We start from the raw sequence: 24,594 nt of genomic DNA, 5'->3' as shown, positions 1-24,594 counted from the left end.
GATATACAATGGCTATGAAAAAAGAAAAAGGACGAAAATGTTCAGAAAATTACAGGTTGCACTGAAACTTGTATTTGCATTTTTAAGATGTACACAGAATCTGCAGCATTCTAAAATCATATCCCCTGGAGGAATAGCTGGCAGTCCATGTAAACACTTCTTACCTTCTAGGGGAAAATTATCACTCAATGATGAAAAAGTTAGGGCTCTACCTGTAACTGTCGGCAACTAATGATGCCTGAGATTATCTTGACGGACTGGTGAGAACCATCATATCTGACTAGACAGTGCACTTCCTCATACCAGAGACCAGTTCAAGATTTTGTTTAGATGAGTAATCTGACCTATCTCAAGTTGATAATTATAAGGAAGGCATTTTATGAAGCACTAGAATGTGGAGTAGAGAGGTATTGTATTCAATGAAAATAAGCAAGCAGATGAGAACATTAAAAAGCCATTAAAGCTTTGAATTTAGTAAACGTTTTCCGCAGAGGTGATGGGCCAAAAGTAGATTAGGCAATGACAGAATGGTGTAAACAATTCCTGTAAGTATTTGAATGAAATGTTGAAAGATCTGAGATTTAGTTTTCCTTTGCTGCATTTGTCAAGATTTTTTTTGTTATCATCTAGCACTGTAAACTGAATGAGAATGGACTGATCATATCACAGGGCCCAGACTAGATGATAAAATGACCTATCCTCAAAAAATCACTACACAACAGTATCTAAATATGAGGCAAAACACTCATAAAAAAAAAAGAATGCAATGTTCTAGGAACCAACATAATATTCGATGACTCTCTCAAACTAGTTACATTTTATTGCTTAAATCAACATATAAATCAACATTAAACTGCATAAAGAAACAAAAACTCAATATAGCATATTGTAACTTACAACATCTGGCACCAATAATGGTTTTGGCTATGAAGATAAAGATTAAGAAACAAAATGTGAGACATAAAAGTTAATTGAATTAGGGTAATTATTATCTATGAGAAACTATTCTCTGCTCACTCTTGGTACAAACACTGAGTGCACCTATTACAATCAAGTTTAGTCCCGTGATGAGACTTGTCACTATGAGAGACTTTTGACTAGCCTCTTATCAACACCAACATTAATTTAAGCCAGTATGGGACATTCTTTACCTTGTGTGATATTTCCCTTTGAGTGGATATTGTCTTTTTTCAACACATGAAAATTGACCACTATTGCGTCATTATTCATATTCAATCTTTAATACTCTTCTGAAAATGGAACCTGTTTGAAAAAGAAGGTAAAATACAAGTTGTTCTCATTATTCAGTCTGAAGGGCAATTTTTCTTGTAGACTGATTTAGATTCACTTATTCTCATGTCTCTTTGTAGACTAAGCCACAAAGATATTCATGAATGTGTTGTCAGGTTGGACAAGACAAGAGTTCCTTACAATCAAAGTCTGTAGAACACCAGGCAGAATAGATCAACCTCCTTTTAAGCGTTGTTTCTAGCCCTTGGCACGCTGTCAACATGAGGTCAGTTCAATTCAAATCAATGCCAGAATAGCTTTCCATGTGTTTCACTGGCAAGGGCAAAATTTGAAAAATAACAGTTGGTATATGATACAAACACATCTGCTATCTGTGTGTTCAACCAAATAAATAAAATAGACAATTTCTATTCAGTGGATCTAGACTAAAACATGAAGTCCTGACTATTTACAGGTCAGGAAGGCCATGCACTCTACAGATTGTGAAAGTGCACGAAAATTACAAATATGCTTGATGAATGTGCCTATGCCTGTTTGAAGCTGCACAGAATTTCAGAAGGACTACAATTATGATATTTAGGCTTAAATGGTCAAATTACAGCTCCACTCATGGAAAATACAAATACATTGAATAATTGCAAATATATGAAATATCTTCACATGCCAATATCATGATCAAAAGCAAAATATATATGTAAATGGGTTTTCAGTTTATTTACGTTTCTTATAAAATAACACTAAGAAGAACAGACAGGGAAGTAACTTTAAAGTCTTCAACTATATTACAAGAACAACGGCTGGAAGCATGGCATACATGTATGGTAATACACAGTGTAGACATTTTGTAGTCAATTTATATACATGCCTTGTTAATGCATGAATACAGAGAGTAGAGAGATGAGAGAAGAATGGGTGTAGAGGATGGCATGATGGGGAAAGGGGGGAGGAGAGGTGTGAATCACACCTCCCTGGTACGATGAGGGTGGCTGACTAATCACAGTAATGGCACAGACAAGGGAGTACAAGCTTTTTCATGCAATCTAGTATGAAAGGTGTAATACTGTATCAATCCCCCATTCACACTAGGTTTTGCTCATTGGACTAGTTCCACACATTTGAAACTTATACCTAAAAAAAAAAAAGAAGAAGAAGATACCTTCACTGTTGACACATAAGTGGACACAAATCTTTGAGCACACAATGTTCCGCTTCCCATGTGGCCAGAATCAATTAGGATTGTAGTATTTGTTCTCATGAAAAATTGTGCTTAGAAAAATAGTCTAATTTCAGTTTTCTGCTTTAAAGTAAAAATACCTCCTTAAATTCTGGCTCAAGAAATATATTTGTTGAAAATTATCTACCTTTGATTTTATTTCTTATTTCCTCAGAATGAATGAAACATGAATCTGAATATAATTTACTTATAGCATTTGTTTGTGCTTTTAATACTCTGTATGTAGCTGCTACCTATTTTACCTCTCACACTTCATCTGAGTAGAGATATCTAGCCTTTCAAGATTTGGTCTGCATGATGATGTGTGATTGTCTAGAGGTAATAGAATACAATAGTAGATTTTGGTAAGAGTACTCTTTCATGTAGAATAAATGTCCACAATATATTTGCTGTAGTCAGCATCAACTATCAAAACTGCATGGACAACTTTTCAATGTTTTTGTTTCTTCTCTTCCATTACAAAAAAAAAAAAGCATATGCAGAGGTTTGGTATATTTATTCTATATTTTTGGGTTTTGCCTGCTTCAGCTATAATGTCAGTTAGAATTGTATATTAGTGAATGTGCAAGCATGTAGATGCATATATGTGTGTAAAAACAGTGAAAACTTCAGTATGTGAACAGATTTAATACTCCTGTATTTGTGTATTGAACATAAAAACTCATTTGACTTCCTAAAACAGCTACATATCTCTTTCAACAATTACAGGACCAACTAAACAGGGCCAAACTGATATATGTAAATGGAAATTACATGAATTATCAAATATGTGAAGACCAATGGGCATTACCATTACAAGATGTACCTTGCTTCTAACTCACTTCCTCTGTAATGTACAAAATTCCTTCCAAAAGATTCACCAAAATGTGTAAATATAAGTTTGTATTTACAATACAATTCATAATCAAGATACATACTTTATATTTCACAAAATTTACATAGAAAGTTACATAAACATACATTAGATTTACTGTCTTCTTTTCCTTACATTCAATTTGATGAGAGTTCTCAATATTTTCCAAGAGTTAAAAATAATCATTTCAACATACCCAAAATAAATGAAGCCAAGCAGTTTCCTACTTAGCATGACTATATTTCTCTACTGATCTTTGCAGCTTCCAGAAAATTTTACCTAAAAACAGCAAAATTTCTCAGCGAGAAGATCCAGCTTTGATATATTCACATTTGTGTGCATCAGACTTTGAGAAAAAGGACTGCATGAAAACACTCTTCAAATACATGAATCACTTGTATGCTGACACTGATGTGCCACTAATTCTACTTTGCAATGCACTCCATCTCTGCTTAGCTTTCTACCCTACACGTTTGATGTGCATACAAGGCAGTTATCTGATGGGATACTATCCCATAATATCACAGAATTTTATGTGAACATAACATGCAGGAAATATCACCGTCATTGCAATAGTAAAAGCAGTGATAGAATAAGTGACACATCCACGATTACAGTGACAGCTTATTACATGCCTCACATTAAATGCTTCATTGAATATGTTCTGGTTCCAACACAGTCCAGGATGAGGGGTTTTACAGTTTAAATGGCCACTCTACAACATGCAAAGTGATTTCATTCAAATGCATGAGAACTGTCACTGCAAATGCTTGAGAATGTGTGTTATGCCCACATAGAGGCTGTTGTGTGTCTGATGAAAGACTAATATATAGTGACATGAATGTGGGCATGAGACAATATCACTGTAGGCTGGTGTGTAGAGTGGAGGCTGTCACACGTCTTAGTCTTCATCTGACCACTCTGCTTCATAGTCACTGGATACCTGGCTGTCCTCTTCATCTGAGCTGAGCTCTACTGCAATACGTCGTCTCAGGATGGCCTCCACACTGTTGGGTGCTGGTTCACTGTGACGCTGCTTTTCTTCCTGTACCTCCACCTTCCGTAGCTTCATACCTGCAATGGTGACATCGCAACAGAGGATTAGAAAAGCTTGTGCTTTCATTGAAGCCTGGGTTGGTACTTACCAACAGATGCCCAAATTTCCCCACCAAAAATTAAGAAAAAATAAAATCCATCAAGAAAAATTTGTGACAAGGTGATATGTGACATACAATATTCTATCATCACGCTCAAGTTACCAGATCAGTGTAACAAATTTTGTTTTATTTCAAAGGTATATGGATGAAAAATCAATCTTCAAAGCATACGCATTCTTGTTTAATCTTAACTGAGAGCTGGAGTCATCCTGGTATACTGAGTGTAGGTATTGAATGATCTACACAAGTATGTACATCTGTAGTGAACATGACACCAGCCCCTCCACCCCCCCCCCCCCCCAAAAAAAAAAAAAAACCAAACATTTTTTTACTACAGTGTGTCAGGCTCAAAATATTTTGATATTTAGCAGCTTTAGTGTGAGTAAGCTATCTGACAAGGTGTATGAGAATGAAAAAGGTAAAACAAGGAAAAGTAGAAATTACGCGGTGCGTAATATAATATGTCCCCGCCGGAAATAGCATTTTGTAGCAAAATGTACAATATAGGTAAAAAATCAAGGTCAAAGGTCAAAGAAGTCAAAGGTCAAAAGTCTGTGTACAAGTTTTGAAGCCCTCACCTAGTGCCATCACATAAAGCAAACGGAATCCAAATCGGGTTAGAAATGGCGAAGGAGTAGCATTTTGTAGCCAATGTACAATATAGGTCAAAAATCAAGGTCAAAGGTCAAAGAAGTCAAAGGTCAAAATTCTGTGTACAAGTTTTGAAGCCCTAACCTAGTGCCATCACATAAAGCAAACGGAATCGAAATCGGGTTAGAAATGGCGAAGGAGTAGCATTTTGTAGCAAAATGTACAATATAGGTCAAAAATCAAGGTCAAAGGTCAAAGAAGTCAAAGGTCAAAATTCTGTGTAGAACTTTTGAAGCCCTCACCTAGTGCCATCACATAAAGCAAACGGAATCGAAATCGGGTTAGAAATGGCAAAGGAGTAGCATTTTGTAGCAAAATGTACAATATAGGTCAAAGGTCAAGGTCAAAGGTCACAACTGAAATTCTGTGTAGAAGTTTCAAAGCTCCCATGTAGTGCTATCATATAAAGCAAACAGAATCAAAATTGGCTCATAAATGACAGAGAAGTAGCAAATTGAACATTTTGATCACACACGGATGCACACACGGACGGACACACGGACACACGGACACACACACGTACGGAGCCCCGTTTCATAGTCCCCTGCTCGAACTCGTTTGGCAGGGACAAAAAAAAAATTCTAATTGGGAGAAGCTCTGACCTTCTTTGATGGCTGCAAGTAAATCACTCCTTGGATCACTGGCCTGAACAGGTGGTGGTCTGTTTGGCGAGCTGACGGCTGGTGTCTCCGAGTTCAGTGATGGTGTCTGAGGGGCTGCAGGAAGCTGAAAGCTTGGTGCTGGGCCTGGTGGTGGTGGTGGTATTGGGACGTTGTTTTGCGCAGGTGCCTTATTCTGTATACCTCCGATGGGTGGTGGAGGGGGTGCGGCTGGACCCCCCAAAGGAGGCGGGGGAGGGGGAGGAGGAATGTTGTTTGGAAGAGGCTGAGCCGAGACAGGTGGTGGAGGAGGTGCAGGAACTTGGTTGTTGACTGCCGTAGGTTGTGGGGGAGGGGGAGGAGGCGGTAGGTCATTCGATGCGAGGCTAGAGTGACCGGATGTTGCTGAGCTAAGGGAGTTGTGGTGAGGCACGTCAGGTGGAGGAGGTGGCATGTTGTATGGCATCTGAGCTGCCGGCTGCTGCTGCTGGCTGGCTGGCCGAGCGGGTGCGGGTCTGACCGGTCTAAGCACCACATCTCCATTCATGGGTTGCTGGCCTGGTAAGGGCTGCTGTGAAGCAGGGGGTGGTGGAGGTGGTCCCTGGGCCGGTGGCCCATGGGAAGGTTTCTTTCTCTGTGTCTGCCCATTGATGCCAGAGTCGTCAGAGGGTGTACTGGAAATGATTGAATCCGAGTGTGTAATTCTTGGCTTGTTTTGGTCATGATCAATCTCATTGGAAGAGACATGACTGTGTGATATACTTTGTGATGGTCTTTTGTCTGCAAACTCCACTCCACCAGCATACATCTGATAGCGAGCCTTACGCGTATTGACTGGGACCTTTGGCTGCTGGCCTTTTTCTGCAGCAGGCTTTTTCTGTTGTACAAAGAAAAGAAAGACAGAGATGATGAAGAACAAATAGAACTGATAAACAAGTGCAAGTCACATTAGAGCATCAAGACCTACTTGAATGGTAACATGAATTCACTTCATATGACAAATGTTTCCCTTACACGGACAATAAATCACTACTTCCAGTAAATAAATGATACCAAAGCGAGAAAAAAAGTATTACACATGGTACTTTCAGCGTCTTCAGTATGAAAAAGCACCTTATTGTGTCACAGTATTTTTTTCATATATACATTTAAATTTACTCTTGTTCCAATTTTTTTTCGAACACTGTTTTCAAGACACTACCCTTTGTGTCACAAATTCATGATAAAACTTGTGAAACCTTTGACACGGATTTTGATATGAAGCAATGAATGCTAAGAGCTAAGATCAGATGTGGTATGCTTTCACACCTGCCATAAATGTGTTTGGGTTTTGTTTTTGTTTTGTTTTTTCTCCTATAGAGGTTGACCTACTTTATTATACTATTATTGTAAACAGAAGAGTTAGAGAAGGAGAAGAAACCACATTGTAGAATCTCTCCTTTGCAACCATGCTCTGTGCTGCAGAAAAGTTCTGCGCTCTATCAAAGGTGTTAATTGCTTTGACAAAAGACGGCACTTTTGTTTAAGCATGCATCACTCGCCTATCACAACAAAACCAGTAAGCAGCTGTTCGCTATCTCTTTTATCAAATTTTATTACTATTATTTTTATCATTATCATTGTATACTTTGATATGTTTTGTAAGTTGCATTTGTTGGTTGTCTCTCACTTTCATTTTGTTAGAGCTCGAAGCTTGTTCAGCCCCCCACCCCTTCACTCATGCTGTTGCTATTTCACTCTTTTCCTATTCTTTATCCCTCTGTTGTTGCTTACAATGTTGCCTCCTATTCATCCTTATCCTGCTCAGGTTGCCCCCTATTATGCTTGGGATCATCACTGACCCTCCTTGTGTGTCTTTTGTCTGTCCACCCTCCTGCTTTAATCCCTCCCTTACTTGTTGGGCTCCTTGCCCATGACTTCCAACCTTTTATTTTCTTCATACTGTGTCCCTAGCCCTGCCCTGACTGCGCTTGTTGTGTGCAGTCCTTACTGTGATTGTTTTCCCTGCCTGTTTGTCATTTTGCCTCCGACAAAGATTCTGCTAGGATTGAAAGTTAAGGCCCCTTTTGATCCTTTTTTATACTTTCAGCAGCAAAATGTGTAGGGAACAGGACGTGCCAGCAAAAAATAGTAAAAAAAAAAAAAAAAAAAAAAAATGTAACATGCTACTAAACAAGCAGAAACACCCATCAGCCCATAACTTTAGTCTGAAAGATTTAACAGCTTAAATTTGTTAAAATTACTAACCTCTTCTTTGGTCTCTATATATATCTAACATCTATGGAAGAGCAGTATGGAGCATGGAACATCAAAGCCAAAGAAATGCTATGAAAGCATTCGATTGTCATGCTATAAAACCTACACATGAATTTGCACAAATCGTGAAGAGATTCCACTCCTTTTTGTAATGGCTCCCTGGTTTACATTCATAAAGTAAAAGCATGTCGGTGCCAATACTTATCCATTCCAGCATGTTCATTTCATATTTAAACTGAAATCTGAGCTTAATTCACATGCTTCAAGTGCCAATAAATTTCATTAAAAAAAAAAGGGGGGGGGATTCTGTATAATGTGAGTGAATATGTGAGGGATAAATATACCTGTAGCAAGCAAGAACCGAGTCTAGGGAAAGTGTGCAACAAATAGTGTACTCTGTGACTGGCATTCTTCCTGTCTCATATCCTGGTGCTTTCACAAAATCAACATACACTGTATTATCACTTTCCATTCCTGAATCCACTCATTACAAGCCTGCCTTTTAATACTTTGATCTCTCACACAGAACAGGACAAACCTGTGTCTCTTGTGGGGAATCATCAGTCTCAAAAAACCCAAAACAGGTCTTTTCAAGTAGAACTATAGAAGTATTTAATCACGTCACTCTGTACATGTAGATAATGGCTTGTAATAGTTGTGTCTTTCCACACTAGTTTGCAGGAGGCATGCTTTCATTGGCCAAACAACGTAAGTTATTTATCCTTTAAAACTTCAGACAATATACAACCACATAACATGGAATGGCAACATTACATAGGACTTAGAGTAAAGTGATACCATTTACGATGTACACAAAGTGTATATGAACTCTATTACATTTCAAAGTAAGTAAAAACAGCAAATCAAATGACAATAACCCTCCCAAACAGCATTGCCAGATGAATGTCGTATTACATTTGGTTTGCTACTCTCAACTCCTCAGCTTAGTTTTATTCATTTCAGGCTTTCTCATTTGACACATTTGAAAGGGGAATACTTATATCAGGATTAAAAGAGATTGAGAGAGGAAAGGTATGCTGAAAAGTCGATGCCATGTACATAAGGTAGAAAAATCTTGCCACCAGCAAAGAGTAATGCTGGCATTCCTGTAACTTACCCGCTTTCTCTTCCGTTTGCGGATGTTGTTTTCAATATCTTTTCGCTGTTCATTACACCATCTCTCAAAGAAGAATTTGGGATCTGTGTAGAACTTCAAGCCATCCTTGCCATCTTCCCTGCAGAGTCAATAATGCCAATGAAAATAGGTAAAGAAATTCTGGCCAGGAGTACTGTTGGTACCACATTTCACAAACATCAAACATGGCTGGCTGGGTGAAAACACACAAAGAACTTAAAACACTAGTGCCTTGATGAAACTCTATTATCTGTAAAAAAAAAGATGCTAGTGTTTGTGTCTTATCTAACAATTACTCTATACCTGATTGGTTTATCTGCTTGCATGTGTGCTAGTTTCGATTAGATTTTAATAGCCCAATGGGAAAGAACTTCACACACTGACAGCACATACATACGTATTTTCAAACTGAAATCATTGTTCGATCTCTGTAGCAAGTTACTTTATTTACATTATTGTACATAGAATCCTTTGTGTTGTCACAAAGTTAGTGGTTTGGGAAAATCGAAGGAAACATTTATTCACCTCTATTAAATAAAAGATGGCGATCATTTGACATTAAATGCTTTCAAGGTCTGATTCGCGCAGTGAATCAGATATCTACCCAACACATGTACAGCCACTGCTTTACCTGAACCGATTAAGACCTTGAAGTGCCGGAGTAGGGTCAGCTTTACTATACATCTCATGAAGAGCAATTGGACGTGTTTCAAGTCCAATCAACATAGTGTCAGGTTTCTCTGAGTTCTGGTAAGGCATGGCATCCTCATCATAGAAAACTATTCCTGAGTGCATTGGCAGCAGTGGGATTAAGACATGTACAACTTGATTGCCATGACAACTCACCTCATCATGGAACACCAGCTCTGCATGGATGTCATTCTCATGCAAAATGCAGCGAGGAAATTCAATGAAACTTCCCCATCCAGACGATGTTATTCAAGATCAAACATGCATGTTGTGAGGACAAACATTGTTCTCTCTATGTGACAGCAATACTAGACATGGGAACACTCCATACACTTGGCTTCATTGTTCAGGAGTTCTTAAACCTCTCAAGAAGTGCATCAAACTTTTGATAGAACGAAATTACACATAGCGATCAAGGTACAAATCAATCAATTAAACACTGTACCATCACTAAAACCACTTTAATAAATTTCTTAATGATAGAGTTTGCATTCATTTTCTTGAACAGTGCAAAATCAGAACATCAAAATAATTGCACTATGTAAAATGAACACAGTACCAGTTTCAGGTACTAGGTATACTGTAATTGATATGTATTTCATCACTTGACCAGTGCAGTTTTGTATGAAAAAATGTGTTTTTTTTTTTAATAACTTGTATAATCTGAAGAATTTAGATTCTGTGGTACAAAAAGTATCCTGACATTGCCCAGAAGTCTTCCTGCTCTCCAATCAAATGAAGAGTTCTACTACAATGAACACCATCTGCAGAGAGCTCCCATGTCTTGCATTGCAAATAAAAGAATAATGACATGGCATCATACAGTGAGTCCCAGCTACCTGAATTGGTTGAGTAGAGAAAGCTTGGGTGGCTTCTCACATCTCATGTAGGTCTCCCTCATAGCTGACGGCATGGTGGGTGAGGATACCACCTCAGTGTCAAGGGCCAATGAACTTTTGAAGGCTTTGCGCATGTGAATGTCTTGAAGAGAGACTAGTGTAGAGGAAGGGTATGAGAGAAGGAGGGGTGGAGTGGAGAGTGGAGATCAGAGAGCAAAGTTGGTAAATGAATGAACAAAATAATAACATGATAACCAAAGACATGATACTATAAGATATGTTGAAAGAAAACATCTATTCAAATACAGTGATATAGCTATGAACTGCTACACTTGTACATTATTGAACTCAAAGCAACAGATACTTTCTGTGAAAGTGGGGACACTTTACAGTGTACATCAGGAAAATTTGAACGATGAGGGTCACCATGTCATCTACAGATTTGTCCAGATCTCTGACCAAAAAAATAGACAATTGCTGAACACGATTTGCCTACAGATTATTACAACAAATCAACTCCCCCAGTTTTCATGTAGTCAATTACAACGCATTTGATACATCATGAACACAGTCACACAGAAATGCATACCAGGTTCCTCTTCTAAGGATATGCAGAATCATGATCATAACTATGAAAGGCAAATAATTGATAAGTACACAAGTATTCCATACAGTGTCACGATCCAAAAAATGTGAATAATCATTTCTAAAATATGTAAAAAAAAAAAGAATCAATGCTAAGTATTATTAACAATCAACTGTCTTGATGTCCTTTTTTGATATACTGTATACCGATCTGTTGCTTTCTTTCATGTTATGTTTATAGAAACTCCCCTTTCAGGCACACTAAAACTATCAAATCATCTGAAATAAAATGTCAAAAATCGATGGTGCTTCTGCTGCGCATTCAACAAGGTACCAAGATAAAAAACAAAACAAAACAAAACACTCATTGACAATATGATGTTCAATGAAAACAACATGTTCTACAGTACTTCTAACAATGAAATTATTTTCTGTGAATACTACATGTATCAGTACACGTACCGGTAAATGATGATTGACAGGTGTGACACAAATTTCAAATTATCAAACATACAATGTACACTACATTGAATCTTATCTGCTAAAGTTCAAGAAGATAAAATAAAAAAATCTACATCCACAGCCCCAGATCTCTAGAATGGCAGGATTTATGAAAAATTGTGACAATCATGATGTAAAGATGTTGAACAGAAACATTTACAATGAAATTCTATTCTACAATGTACAGGTAAATTCTCATACATTGTAATCTCTCTTAACAAGCTACTTGTATGCAAACTGTACATGTACACACACACATATTGCCAAATAACCTTGACTGGAGTCAAATGATACATGTTGTACAGTACAGTTTGTAAGTATTGTGTACTAATGAGCTCACATTTTGATATTGTGCAATATATTTGTGTACACTGTGTATTCGCTGAGGGCAATTTTATTCTAGCAGGTCTGCACTAGTCATGGTTTTTTAATGTACCCCAGTGGGCTGCGAATGAAGATAGATTAAATCAGGTTACCCTTCCCTTCCAATGCTGCCAGGTCTTTAAATCTTTTACTAATAAAGTATACATTGTATAGACAGCTTGCACACTCGGCAAAAACTCAAATAATATTAGCCTTCATACGTGTATTGGGTTTTATTGACTGAAATATCATACTCTTCTGCAGGATGTTTTCATTTTGCAATGAAGGCTATCAGCCATTACTAAGTCTGGCAACATCATGCACATGCTACACTGTATCATGTAATTGTAAAGAGGGGACATTTTATGCCAGTGGTCACATGACCACAATCACACATTCTAGCATCCTAGTGCAGCAGTGGGGATGAGGAAGAGACCCAAAGAGTATTCAGTCACGGTCCAGTGAGATCTACAGCGGTCCCACCCCTCCTGTATACAGATATAGTGTTGTACGATGAGAATCAAGTGTCACACTGAGAGCTAATTAAACGACGAGAGCATTACGTCACCTGAGTCATTAAGCAGGCTGATGAGTCATCCAATATACTGTGGTCTCAGGTCAAGTACTTGTATGGATACTTTTCATGAAATACAAACTACACTGTACATACAATTTATGTACAATGTACTTGTACACCTGTGTACAGTAAGTACTGTATACTGTACTACAATGTACATTGTATTCCTAAACAGAGCGATTTAAAGTTACAATGTCATTACTGTACAATTGTACATACATTGTACATGTAACCTACAACACCTTTTTATACTTTGTCTATACTCCTCATACTGACCGTTGTACAAAACAGTTGTAATGTAAGTGCATTTTGTAACTGTCTTTTGCACATTAAAATTGTACATTGTACATTTATAACCAGGGAGATACAACCAAGGGGGTACTAGTATTACATGTATACAGTGAACATATGTACAATACACTGTACGGTACATGATCACACTTTTCTGCGTTGACAATGTACAGCATCTGTATACAGCATACACTCTGAGTGAATAATGTGCAGCTGTACAGTGTACATAGTATACTACACAATTATGTAGGTGGACCTTGCACACATGTACTTGTAATAATGCATGACAAAATTTTGATACATGATACATGTAGCTCTAACATTGGAGCACTGACACTTCAAACAAGAATCCTTCTGTACACACATGTACAATACGTACTGTACTGTAGGTCTGTGTACACATTGTACAATCAAGGAGCTTCTCCTTGGTACAATGTACAATTGTATGATTCAACTGCTGTGTATTCAAATAGCCCTCAATACCCAGGTGTACAGTGCTTTAGTACAATCTACACTTGTACATTTATACAAATGTCTTAAATACAACTTGTATGCAGACAGATACACACTGTAATCAACATAATTTGCCACCACTTGTTGTACAATTGCAGCATAAATGTGTGCATACAGCAGGCCTTAACCTTTTCAGAGGTTTTTGTTTTCATGAATTCTAGAAGTCTGGTGCTATTCGCGAATTTAAAGACATGCGAAAACATTGACTCTGACCTCAATAGGAATGTGACATGCACATACTGTACAATATGTACCGGTACATTTCTCTGTTCAGCAGAGACTCCAACTCTCCCGTTTTCGACGGGAGATCTCCCGCCGAAAGCCCATTTTTGCACAATCTCCCGTTCTCCCGTTTGAGATTTGATTTCTCCCGCCCTGGCTGTGTGTCTCCCGGTGGAAAGGATTTCTTACTTATTTCTATCGTATGTTGAAAAAATAAGCCTTAGACAGCACCAGAGAACACCTAGAATCCTAGGAACTTCGCGCTTTGTGCACATCAACTTGGAGTCTCCCGTTTGCTAGGGGTTTCGGGCGGGAGAATCTCCAGATCAGAAGGTGCTTGGGGTTGGAGTCTCTGGTTCAGTAATGTACAGCACTCTACAATTGTACTTCACGATTGCAAATTTAAGCACTCGAGAAATCGAGATATCGTAGGGAAGTCCCAATATGTGAAAATCTAGACTCGCTATTAAATTATACAGTCTGTATGGCGTGTTATTAACCAGGGGTCGCACTTAAAGGGAAGGTAAACCCAAAAAGCAATGTGGATTGAGTGAAAGCAGCAACATTAGTAGAATACATCAGTGAAAGTTTGAGGAAAATCGGACAATCGATGCAAAAGTTATGAATTTTTAAAATTTTGGTGTTGGAACCGCTGGATGAGGAGACTACTAGAGGATATGACGTATGAGTGGACAACAATACAAAGAAAATATAAAGGAAATTCAACAAAAATTCACTTTTCTAGAATTATGAAAGAGCAGTGGACCAAGCTCTTTCAGAAAGAAGGGGGAATAATTGCTACCCTTAACATATGTCAATATCAAGTTGATGGAATTTGTAATTTTCATGAAAAATGGATTTTTGTAGAATGTTCTTTATATTTTCTTGGTGTTGTTGTCCACTCATACGTCATAACCTCTAGTAGTCTCCTCATCCAGCGGTTCCAACACCAAAACTTTAAAAATTCATAACTTTTGCATCGATTGTCCGATTTTCCTCAAACTTTCACTGATGTGTTCTACTAATGTTGCTGCTTTCACTCAATCCACATTGCTCTTTGGGTTTACCTTCCCTTTAACTTTTTTTTTTAACTAGCCAGGCGGACTACTTAGAATCAATTTTGACACTGAAGCAATATTTTGGCTAGCCAGACGGACTAGTTACTTCAGAATTTTATGATTTTTAGCTAGTCCGACATGATTTTGGGTGGCCAATGGCCAGCGGACCATCGCCAATTTCGAACCCTGGTTATACAGTAGGTCATGTATCGCAATGTATTTCAGACTGTGATCACTGTACACACACTCTGGTACTCCCTTGCACACTTTACTGAATACATGTACAATGTACTGTATGATACATGCTCACAGTGCTGGAATACAATATTGTGCTCCTTGTGGAGTGTGAAGAAATCAATTACACCGTAGAGCAATACAAAATGTGCCTGTCCAATGTACTGTAAAAGTGGTTTCTTTCGCGGTGGTTTTATTTTCGCGCTTTTCGCGCTTTGAGGTTGAACCGCGAATTTAACATCACGCGAAAATGTTTTGAACTCGTCGGTTGTTACAATGCTATCATTACCGACCGCGAATTTAAACACACGCGAAAAAGTCGACATCGATGGAAACCGCGAAAGTTTCTGTACGCGAAAGAAACCACTTTTACAGTACTGCACTACAAATACAGTGTACATCTTCAACAAAAAACTACAGGCCTAATGACAGACCAATTACAATGTATTCTTCATGTTCATTTGGATTATTACACAAAATATATTTTCTATCATTGTACAGTACATGTTGCTGTATTTGTATTCTTTAAAGATAGACAATGAGGTACATCTAAATGTCTATTCACATTGTACCACTGTAGCATGATACTGAGTAAACCATTTGTTTCAGCATTGCATGCAGTACAACTGTAAGAACAGCTTTTCAATTACTGTAAAAGTGGATATTTTCGCGCGACTAATTTTTCGCGCTCAGCCGGATAAGAAGAGTTTCGCGTGGTTTTAATTCCGCGGTATCAAGACATGAACTACAGGAACATACTATCTGTATGGCAAGCAGAAATATTCGCGTGCTTTTATTTTCGCGCTAGTTTCTGTTTGCGCGAAATGCGCAAACATTTCAACACTGCGAAAATTTCCACTTTTACAGATATCCATCACTGGTGCTATAAATATGAAGATTTTATCATACTGCCACCCTACTGGTTCAACTGGCTAGTGAAACTATAAAGTTTTAACTGAAGAAGGAACTCCTCTTTTACATCACTACAAAGCAGATTTAAGCAAAACAACCCTGCACTATACAGTAACAAAATGGAACTTCAGTGAGCTACAAGTACAACATACATGTATAGGCCTATGACACTGTACAAGGTATTTTTTTTTTGTGAAGTAAGATCTAATGTATGTATTGTACATGTGTATGTGTATATTGTTTGTTTACTGTTCTTATTATTTTCTGTGATACTGTTGTAACGTGATACGATACGAACTCTGTTCTATAGCGCCATGAGTATCTTTTTAGGTAGAATGAGCGCTTTATAAGAGTCTCTTTATTTTTTATTATTATACAATTGTAGGTAATGCCTTTTACATTTGTATACTTTGTCTTTCAACAATTCAAGGAGAAGGCCTAATGACCAACTACAGCAATTGTAGTGTGGCACAGTACAAAGTTTACTACATCTGTACATTATGTGTAAGTGTGGCATATAATCACTGTCTGTTGGGCCTGTCTGAAATCAATACAGTTAGACTGAATTCTTGCAAGCAGTTTGTCTGAGACCCCATTTACAGTGCAGGGCTGGGCCGAGCCGCGGCCGAGCCCGGCCTCAATTGCGGTACTCAGCCATGCAATTTTGTCCCTTTACAATGCCGGGCTCGGCCCGGGCTTTTAATTCAAACCTTTGTTTATTTTGACATAGTGGCGCTCTGCTTACACAAACACTATTATCTGGAGGGCGCTGGTTGCAATTTGGTACATGTATAGTCTGGTTTCCAGACCCTTTGCTAACTGGACTCCCGGCGACGAAGTCGCCGCCTCTGCCGAAGGCAAAGACCTCTGCAGGACACAGTGTGGTTCAACGTTGAGGGCGTTAATATCCTGAAATAGTACTGGCAGAGGGTCTGGAAGCCAGACTAAATTTGGTACCGCATTTGGCCTAGGTTGCGTTTACACAGTCGCAGCGGACGACTATAATTAACTCCCCAGAAACCCACAAAACGTTTTGCATTTTCAACCGTCATGGAGGCAGTGTGAATAGGGCGTTCTCATTTTCACCAAAATTTCACCTTCTCATATCTCCGCTATACATTGACCAAAATCATTCAAACTTTCAGTATCAATGCAGAATGATGATTTCTATCCACATACGAAATATCACGAGAAACGACTGAGTACTTTTAAAGTTATTCAACATTTCATGTTTCACTGTCTCCGAAAATTACCCTCCGATTATTTCCAGACACATCTGGTCACACCGCTAAATATTCACAAAACTTAAAGGGATAGTACAGTTTTGGTTGAGATGAGAAATAGGCTTTCGAATTTTTGCAAGATACCAAGAAAACACTTATGATATAGCACAGAGCATACCGTATACCGAGGAATTCAAAGATTATTTGATGAAAATCGGGTTTGGAATAACTGAAACATTCAAAAACAAAGTAAAACAAAGCGATCGTTACAAAGTGTGGGTCCCACACTTTATTAGAATCTTTCTTTTTTGGATATCTCAGCCATTTCAAAACCAATTTTTATCAAATAAACGTTGAATTCCTCATAAAATTGCATGCTCTTTCATATTTCATATGAGATTTCTCATTATCTCACCTAAAAATGTTAGAAACCTGAAATTAGGTCTCAACCAGAACTGTACGATCCCTTTAACATACATATTATTCATAAGACATGGGCAGAGGTTAGAAGGGTGCTTTTCGCTTTGCCGAAGACCAAATTTTGAAGTTATAAAAGTGAAAATAAATGAGGTATCCTGTCAGAAATCTCAAATTGTGCGGGAGCAGCAAACGAGAATAATGACGTCATACTCTAAGAAAAACTGATTTGCGCTTGCGCAATGAATGGACTTTCCCATGCTGCTTCGATCCAGCGAGCTGACTGGTCGATGCAGCGTACTGTTACTGTGCGATACGAGGTGGCTGCTGCAGATGCCTAACTAGTACACTGTACGTCATGCATGACGAGAGTGGGCCGCGGGGTGTCGATGAGTAGCAGTGTGCTGCAGGGGACTTCGTCACCTCATAAACAAGCACTTACTGTACAGTAAGAGTGGTCTATCTATTTCTATTTTAGTGCCGCTTCCATACTTCCGGGTTGAAAAAAGTGTGGGGGCCCAAAGTGATGACACCTCGTATTCCTTTGTATGTTGCACAAAAAGTGTGGGGGCCCGAGCCCCCATGGCCCCCACGGCTGCGCCGGCCCTATACAACCACGAATTCCCGGTACGAGTTACGATCAGAGTACTGGTGATGTGAGCGCCACAAAGATGTGGGTACGTGGAACTGTACCCTGTCTTCCCGTGTGCGAATGACAATGAAATTTCGTGCTCAGAACGAAGGTAGAAAGTGCACCTCTTTCGATTATTTCCAGACATTTCCGGATGCACGACTTCTCGAATGTGATATTCTAGAGTTCTGTAAAGAAATACATACTTACTTAACATACTTGAAAGTTTTTTGTTGTTCACGAAGTCAAAATGTGACATTTTAGCAACGATTTTTGACAATTATTTTCCATTTTGAGAGTGAAGTTATGCTCTATTTTGGAATATTTTATCGTCATTATTTAAATAAGGTTACATAATGGCAGGTTAAAGAGATGGTACAGTATTGGTGGAGATGAGAATTGCGCTTTTAACTTTTTGCGAGATACCAAGAAAACACTTATGAAATAGTACAGAGCATACCATTTTAAGAGGAATTCAAAGTTTATTTGATGAAAATCGGGTTTGAAATGACTGAAATATCCAAAAACATAGTAAAACAAAGCAATCGTTATAAAGTGTGGGTCCCACACTTTTTAGAATTGCTCTTTTTTTGGATATCTTAGCCATTTCAAAACCAAACTTTATCAAATAAACATTGAATTCCTCATAGAATTACATCAGGGCTCTTTAATATATCAAAGAGGTTTCTCATTATCTCACCAAAAATGTTAGAAACCTGAAATTAGGTCTCAACCAAAACTATACGATCCCTTTAACATGAGGTTTTTACTTTTTATAACTGTTTGGATTTAAATAAAAAAATATGAATTAATAGTAAAGTTACAGTAGTTTTGCTGAGACACTTTCCTAGCGGTTTTCGTGCGAAACGCGTTCATTCAAGAGGAAAGCGAGGTCACGTCAAAATGAAAACAGCGAGTTAATTGCACCCGTCCGCTGCGACTGTACAGTGAGAAAAGGCCGGGCTACCTCCAGAGCTTGGCTAAATTTTGTTACTTCCGCATTTGGCCTTTTGCGTATTTACAGTGAAATGAAGGCCTTCTTCAATGTATTAAAATGACAATACAGTACATTGTACATGTACATACAGATGGGGTAATTGCCCTCTACGGTAAAGATCTGTAGGAATACAATAAAGTGATTCCAAGTTCAGTGTAGTACTAGTGCTAGTGCTAGCTCCTGAAATCTACTGCCTTAAATCCATCACGTAGCTCTAACACACACTGACAGTCAGTCGCAACAATACCGATCACAATTATCAATCCCCTGGCATAAGGTACAGAATACAATTGTAGGTATCAGCACCGAACTTGAAATGACAAAGATGATAATCCCCACCTCTTAGTAGGGGCTAGTGTTAGCCAATGGGGAAAAAACAAACTAAACATGTACAAGAGTACGTGGTAATTATAAATTGCTGTCACAAATGGGGGAACTCAGTTCAGCAGAAGACATTCAACACTGAGCCCAGCACCAGCAACCGGAAATACATCATAATTTTGAGGTCAACCTTCCAACACTGACTGATTTCAAGTTCGGTTTTATCACCGGTCAGCACTAGCACTACCACTAGCACCGAACTTGAAATCACCCACTGTATCAAGTCGCATTACTGTACATATGTACGTTGTTCTGATGACATTGTCTGTCATCATGTACCAGTATGTCTGCAATGTGTACACTTGTACATATTTACAGTATTTACACTGTACACTTAATAAAATTTGCAGAATCAGATCTGGCAAGAACTGTACACGAAACAGCAAACTACATGTACATGATCTTCGGACATCCTGTACAATTTTAAAGGAAACTGATAGGTGCACTTCCTGTTTCATCAGAACAATAATATGCATCAAAATATCACTGATTTTGTTTTCGTTTTGGTGGTTTCATTTTATCAGCAAGGGGTTACAATAAAAGAAGAAAATTCTAAGCTAGGCATTTCTTCAACATGCGGCATCATACAAGGTACATATTGTAAACATACAAGGTGTACAGTGTAGTATGTAAAATGTACATTGTATTTATGCTGAAGAATATCATAAAAAGGAAATATTGTTTAATGAACCATGCAACTACACTGTATGTAATACATCTTGCATGTAGGTGAGTATTAGAAACTTCAAATCAAATTAAATTTGTGCTGCTGCGTGCTGGCTAGACAAATTGAATATTCCCACCACACTACACAACTACATTTGTACATAATGTACACTCTCTGTACTGTACATTGTACATTGTAGCCAGGGCAATCTTTCAAGTAAATGTACATGTACTAATTAATAAAATGAAGTGTGTGTCAAATTAACATAACATAACCAGGAAAGTGTATGTACTGTACAGTTGTAAGCCTACATTTTACATTGTGGGTGGAGCACACATATCATATTGTACAGCTTGTACTGTATGTTGTATTGGAGTAAACTCTTAACAGGATATTTCAAGGGAGACGATGCACCATCACCAGGGAATAGTTTTCCAACTCAAATTTGATTAGCAAGTTCAGCTGATGAACAATATTTCAAATGATATCCTGTACATTTCTATGGAAGAAAACTGCTACACAAAAGATAGTTTGTGTAGCAGTGGTGTAAAATTGCAGAGCAAATTGCAATGCGATACCAGGAAAATTATTCCTTGATCACATAAAACTACATTTGCAATCATACATGTAGCCCACATTGGAATGATCAAAATGCACAAAGCCCCATAGGAGCAGCCAGCACTAATCTGCAATGTGCGTCAAACTGCAAGAATTACCAGATACGACTTCTAGACAGCCTTCCTGAGTACGGTAAGTCAGAAAATATCATCTACCAGGAAATCACATTTACACATGTCACCTTCAATGACATTTAGAGACTCTCTTTTGGTGCCTTCCCTTTAGGGATGGGAGAGAGCAGACCAAGCTGGAGCTTTCATTTCCTGCTTCAATTATAGTTCAAACAGAGCTTTCCTGCATTCCATAGCTTGCTGTAGACTTCAAGAATACGTAGCAACCTTCTTAAAACTACACGTACCAGGATAAACTCTGGTGATCTTTGAGACTTGGTAGCAAATCCAGTACATCTAACAGCAGTAAGGACTAATGCAAAACATAATGAAGGAATTATTTCTCCATGACTTGATTTGAAAAGATGATCCAAGCAAGGCTGTCTTGCTGTCAAGGCTGTCAATTCCTAGGTGGCTTTCCTGAACACACCAACAATTCACCTTTATGAAATAATGTACATTTTTGTAACTTGTAACAATGACTGATGGCCATTCTATAAGATTTCAAAATAAACCATGAACTACCTGAACATGACTTTTCTGCGGCTTACGTAATGCTACAGCTACAAGTACAACTGTACACTGTACGTCAGCAAAACTGGAAGGCACAAGAAAAGCCACAAAATATATTTTCTGATACTCTTTTCTTTTATATGTGGGATATGATTCTACATGTATTTCTCATTTTGTCTCTGTGGTTCTTGATCACAAATTCAAACACTTCTAAAATTGCCACAGAAGTCCCTACCTATAAAATAGAATATTTGTACAATGCTCACAAAATAATCAGAAGTACAGTGTACAGTGTACATGTACACAGGGTGTACATGTACAATGTACACACTGTACATCATCACTTGCTGCTTGATACCTCCAATGATGAAGTTGCCCATAGTGATCATTGAGATGCCTCAGGCACATGACCTGTTTTTGAAAGGATTGTCATTCTTTTTTCAGGAAATAACTGCACCCAGTAGAGAGGGTCATTCACACAGATAGGAAAAGATGACAAACATTAGAAAAATCTTACAAGTAACTTTGGCAAAATTCACCAAAAATATTGGCAGAGAAATCGCACACAGGTGCATGACTTTTTACCAAACCTTTTTAAGCTGCATAACACAATTTGCAGTGTGAACCTTCTCCACTTTCTGTCATGTGACTTCCACTTCATGCCAACATGTGAAATGGAAAGTAAGTCAGCCAGCCTACTGTATTGCTTAATTGTATACTACAGCCAGTGTTGTTGGCCACTGACTCTTGAACAGAATGCATGCACTGAGCACAACGCAGTGACAAATATTCACAACTCTTCTCAACTGGGACATCATCATTTTTCAGAGTAGTGAGAATGGAAGGAATAACTATTGCAAATTACATAATGTTGCCATATTTCTCTATTGAAAATGGGCCTGAGGTGAAAATGTTGCCTAGTTTGGGACGATTGTATGCATACATGTACTAATGTATCATACAAGTGCAACACCATGGATTGTTGGTTTTATTAATTCTAATCTGCAAGGCCCATCTGAACATGTTATACATTGTAGTTTGATATGTTACATATTCCACTGAGTTAAAAATTACACAGAGTAAACGGTTACTTTTGTGAAAATGTCCACATTAGCGAATCACATTTAGCATACAGGTGCATACACACATTGTATACATTTGCATTTGTAAATGACCCATATACATACAGGAAGTGATGCACAAGATACTATTATTAATATGTGTTATCTGTATGAACACTTTTATATCATGCTTGTTCAGCAGGAATCTTTGCATTATTTGGATTTCCAGTCTGGAGAAAGAAAAACATGAATGAGACACTACACATTGTACAATTTGTGTATTGCACATGTATTCAGCCTACTCAAGTGTAAATGTATTCAGACACACATTTAGACCTCATCACTGTATTCTGTTGAAATTTAGTGTCTTTGGAAAAAGTGATCACAATATGACAGGGCTGCCAACACTGGAAACTACAAGTAGTTGAGAGTGAGACTCCCATAGGCCAATGCTATAATTTAGGAGTCAAAATTAGTGAGATCAATAGAAATGCATGCAAATGAAATAAAGTTTATAGAGTGAGAAAGGACCAAAATGTGTGAGTCTCACGCTCGATGTGTGAGAGTTGGCAGCCCTGTGATTATCATCCTTTCTGTCACTGCACAGTTCTTGTTGACTATCATACAGTTGTAACAGTAGCGGAGTCTCTTTCTTCAGGCATACAATATTCGTGTTGGTGTACAGTGAGTGCTGATGACATCACACTGCCATCCCTGCCATGCCAAGTGGGGATCCATTGTATGTAAATATCTGAGGGATTCTCATTTATTTCATGCATACCAGTGTCCATTTTAGTACAAGGAAGTAAGTTTAGTGTACCAAAGCCACTGAGGTGACCACCCATTCAAATCCCTACAGACAATAGTTTTGTGGGGTTTTTTTCTATATCCTGCACAAATTTGGACTTCATAAGACATGATATACTAGTGTACAATCATGAAGACGTGGTTTAACTATTACAGATTACATAAATCTGCTAGCCCTAAGAAATGCAAATTTTACATAAAAACATTATAAACATACAAAACTCTTCACAGGACTTGTCCAAAGAAGCTTGATATGGTTTTACAAATTTTGAAAGTCTGAATTTAAAAGAAAAAAAAAAGTCTGGTAACTCAATTGTGGCTTGGAAAATGGAGAAAATAATTTGCATTGCAGAGAATCACTACAGAAGTGTATTGTTCTTCTAGGTGTGATGTTAGTATTACCTTGATCTCTAGTGGCATCCAGCTTAGTAACCTTGTCGGAGAGTTTATCGATGCGATCCTGTAGTGTGTTGGCACGGTGTGACAGGCCCATGGCCTCCCGGTACAGCTCCCCAAAGATGTCTTCTGCATGCTTGCCTAGGTTACTCAGCTGGCGAATAATACTGGCCAATGTGAAGTTTGTGACACATTCCAACTCATTGGAGATTTCTCGGCCGATGTCCACCCTGCTAACCAAGACAGGTTCAACCTCTCTCTTGATTAGAGGCATATTGGCTGGTTGGAGCTCCCTGGACTGGGTTCAATGCATACCTGTACAAGGTAAAGGGAATAGAACAGTGTGGTAGGAGTAACAGCCATGTTCCAAAGAACATGAAACATATAACAGCTATATAAGCATAAAAGTCAAAGTATAAAAACAAACTTATTTGGTATTATAAGTATTAGTAAAAAGAATACAAAAGTTGGAATATCACAATGCTTGAACTTTGTAATGTTGATACAAGCCTGTAGCCTCTACGTATCTGGTAAGAATGTGGTACTGTATACAATGTATACAGTAGTGCATCTATAATTTTAAATGACATTATAAAGATCTGTGCTGATTTCACTACTGTCTTCAAATCCATTGTACATACATTGTATTGAGGCCATGTATAAATATGAAGGACTGAGTATGAGGAGTTATCCAAAGCACACCAGCATAATAGCTTTGATACAATATACTGTACAGTATACGTAATAAACAAGATTGACAGCTCCATCATGACTGTCTCATTTATGACTAAAAGTGGAAAGGTCTCATCTTGACCATCTCATGAATGACCAAGTGAAAAGGCCTTTCCTGTG

At 38.1% G+C, this 24,594-nt stretch overlaps 1 protein-coding gene across 1 annotated transcript; it reads right to left on the bottom strand.

The window, feature by feature from the left end:
• Positions 1 to 1,013: 1,013 nt before the first annotated feature.
• Positions 1,014 to 24,016, bottom strand: LOC139710727 (uncharacterized). The gene is made up of 5 exons (XM_071622645.1): positions 23,749 to 24,016; positions 10,666 to 10,819; positions 9,119 to 9,236; positions 5,749 to 6,622; positions 1,014 to 4,412 (listed from the first exon to the last, which is right to left on the bottom strand). The coding sequence occupies exons 1-5, from the start codon at positions 24,014 to 24,016 to the stop codon at positions 4,240 to 4,242; spliced, it is 1,587 nt and encodes a 528-aa protein (XP_071478746.1). The 3' UTR covers positions 1,014 to 4,239.
• Between the last annotated feature and the right edge of the window lie 578 nt (positions 24,017 to 24,594).

The sequence above is a fragment of the Diadema antillarum genome, unplaced genomic scaffold, assembly GCF_040938485.1.
Source record: "Diadema antillarum isolate AM-2024a unplaced genomic scaffold, OU_Dant_1.0 seq00001558_RagTag, whole genome shotgun sequence".
NCBI classification, from domain to species: domain Eukaryota; kingdom Metazoa; phylum Echinodermata; class Echinoidea; order Diadematoida; family Diadematidae; genus Diadema; species Diadema antillarum.
Note: the sequence above shows the minus strand (reverse complement) of the source record. Positions and strands in the feature narration are given on the sequence as shown.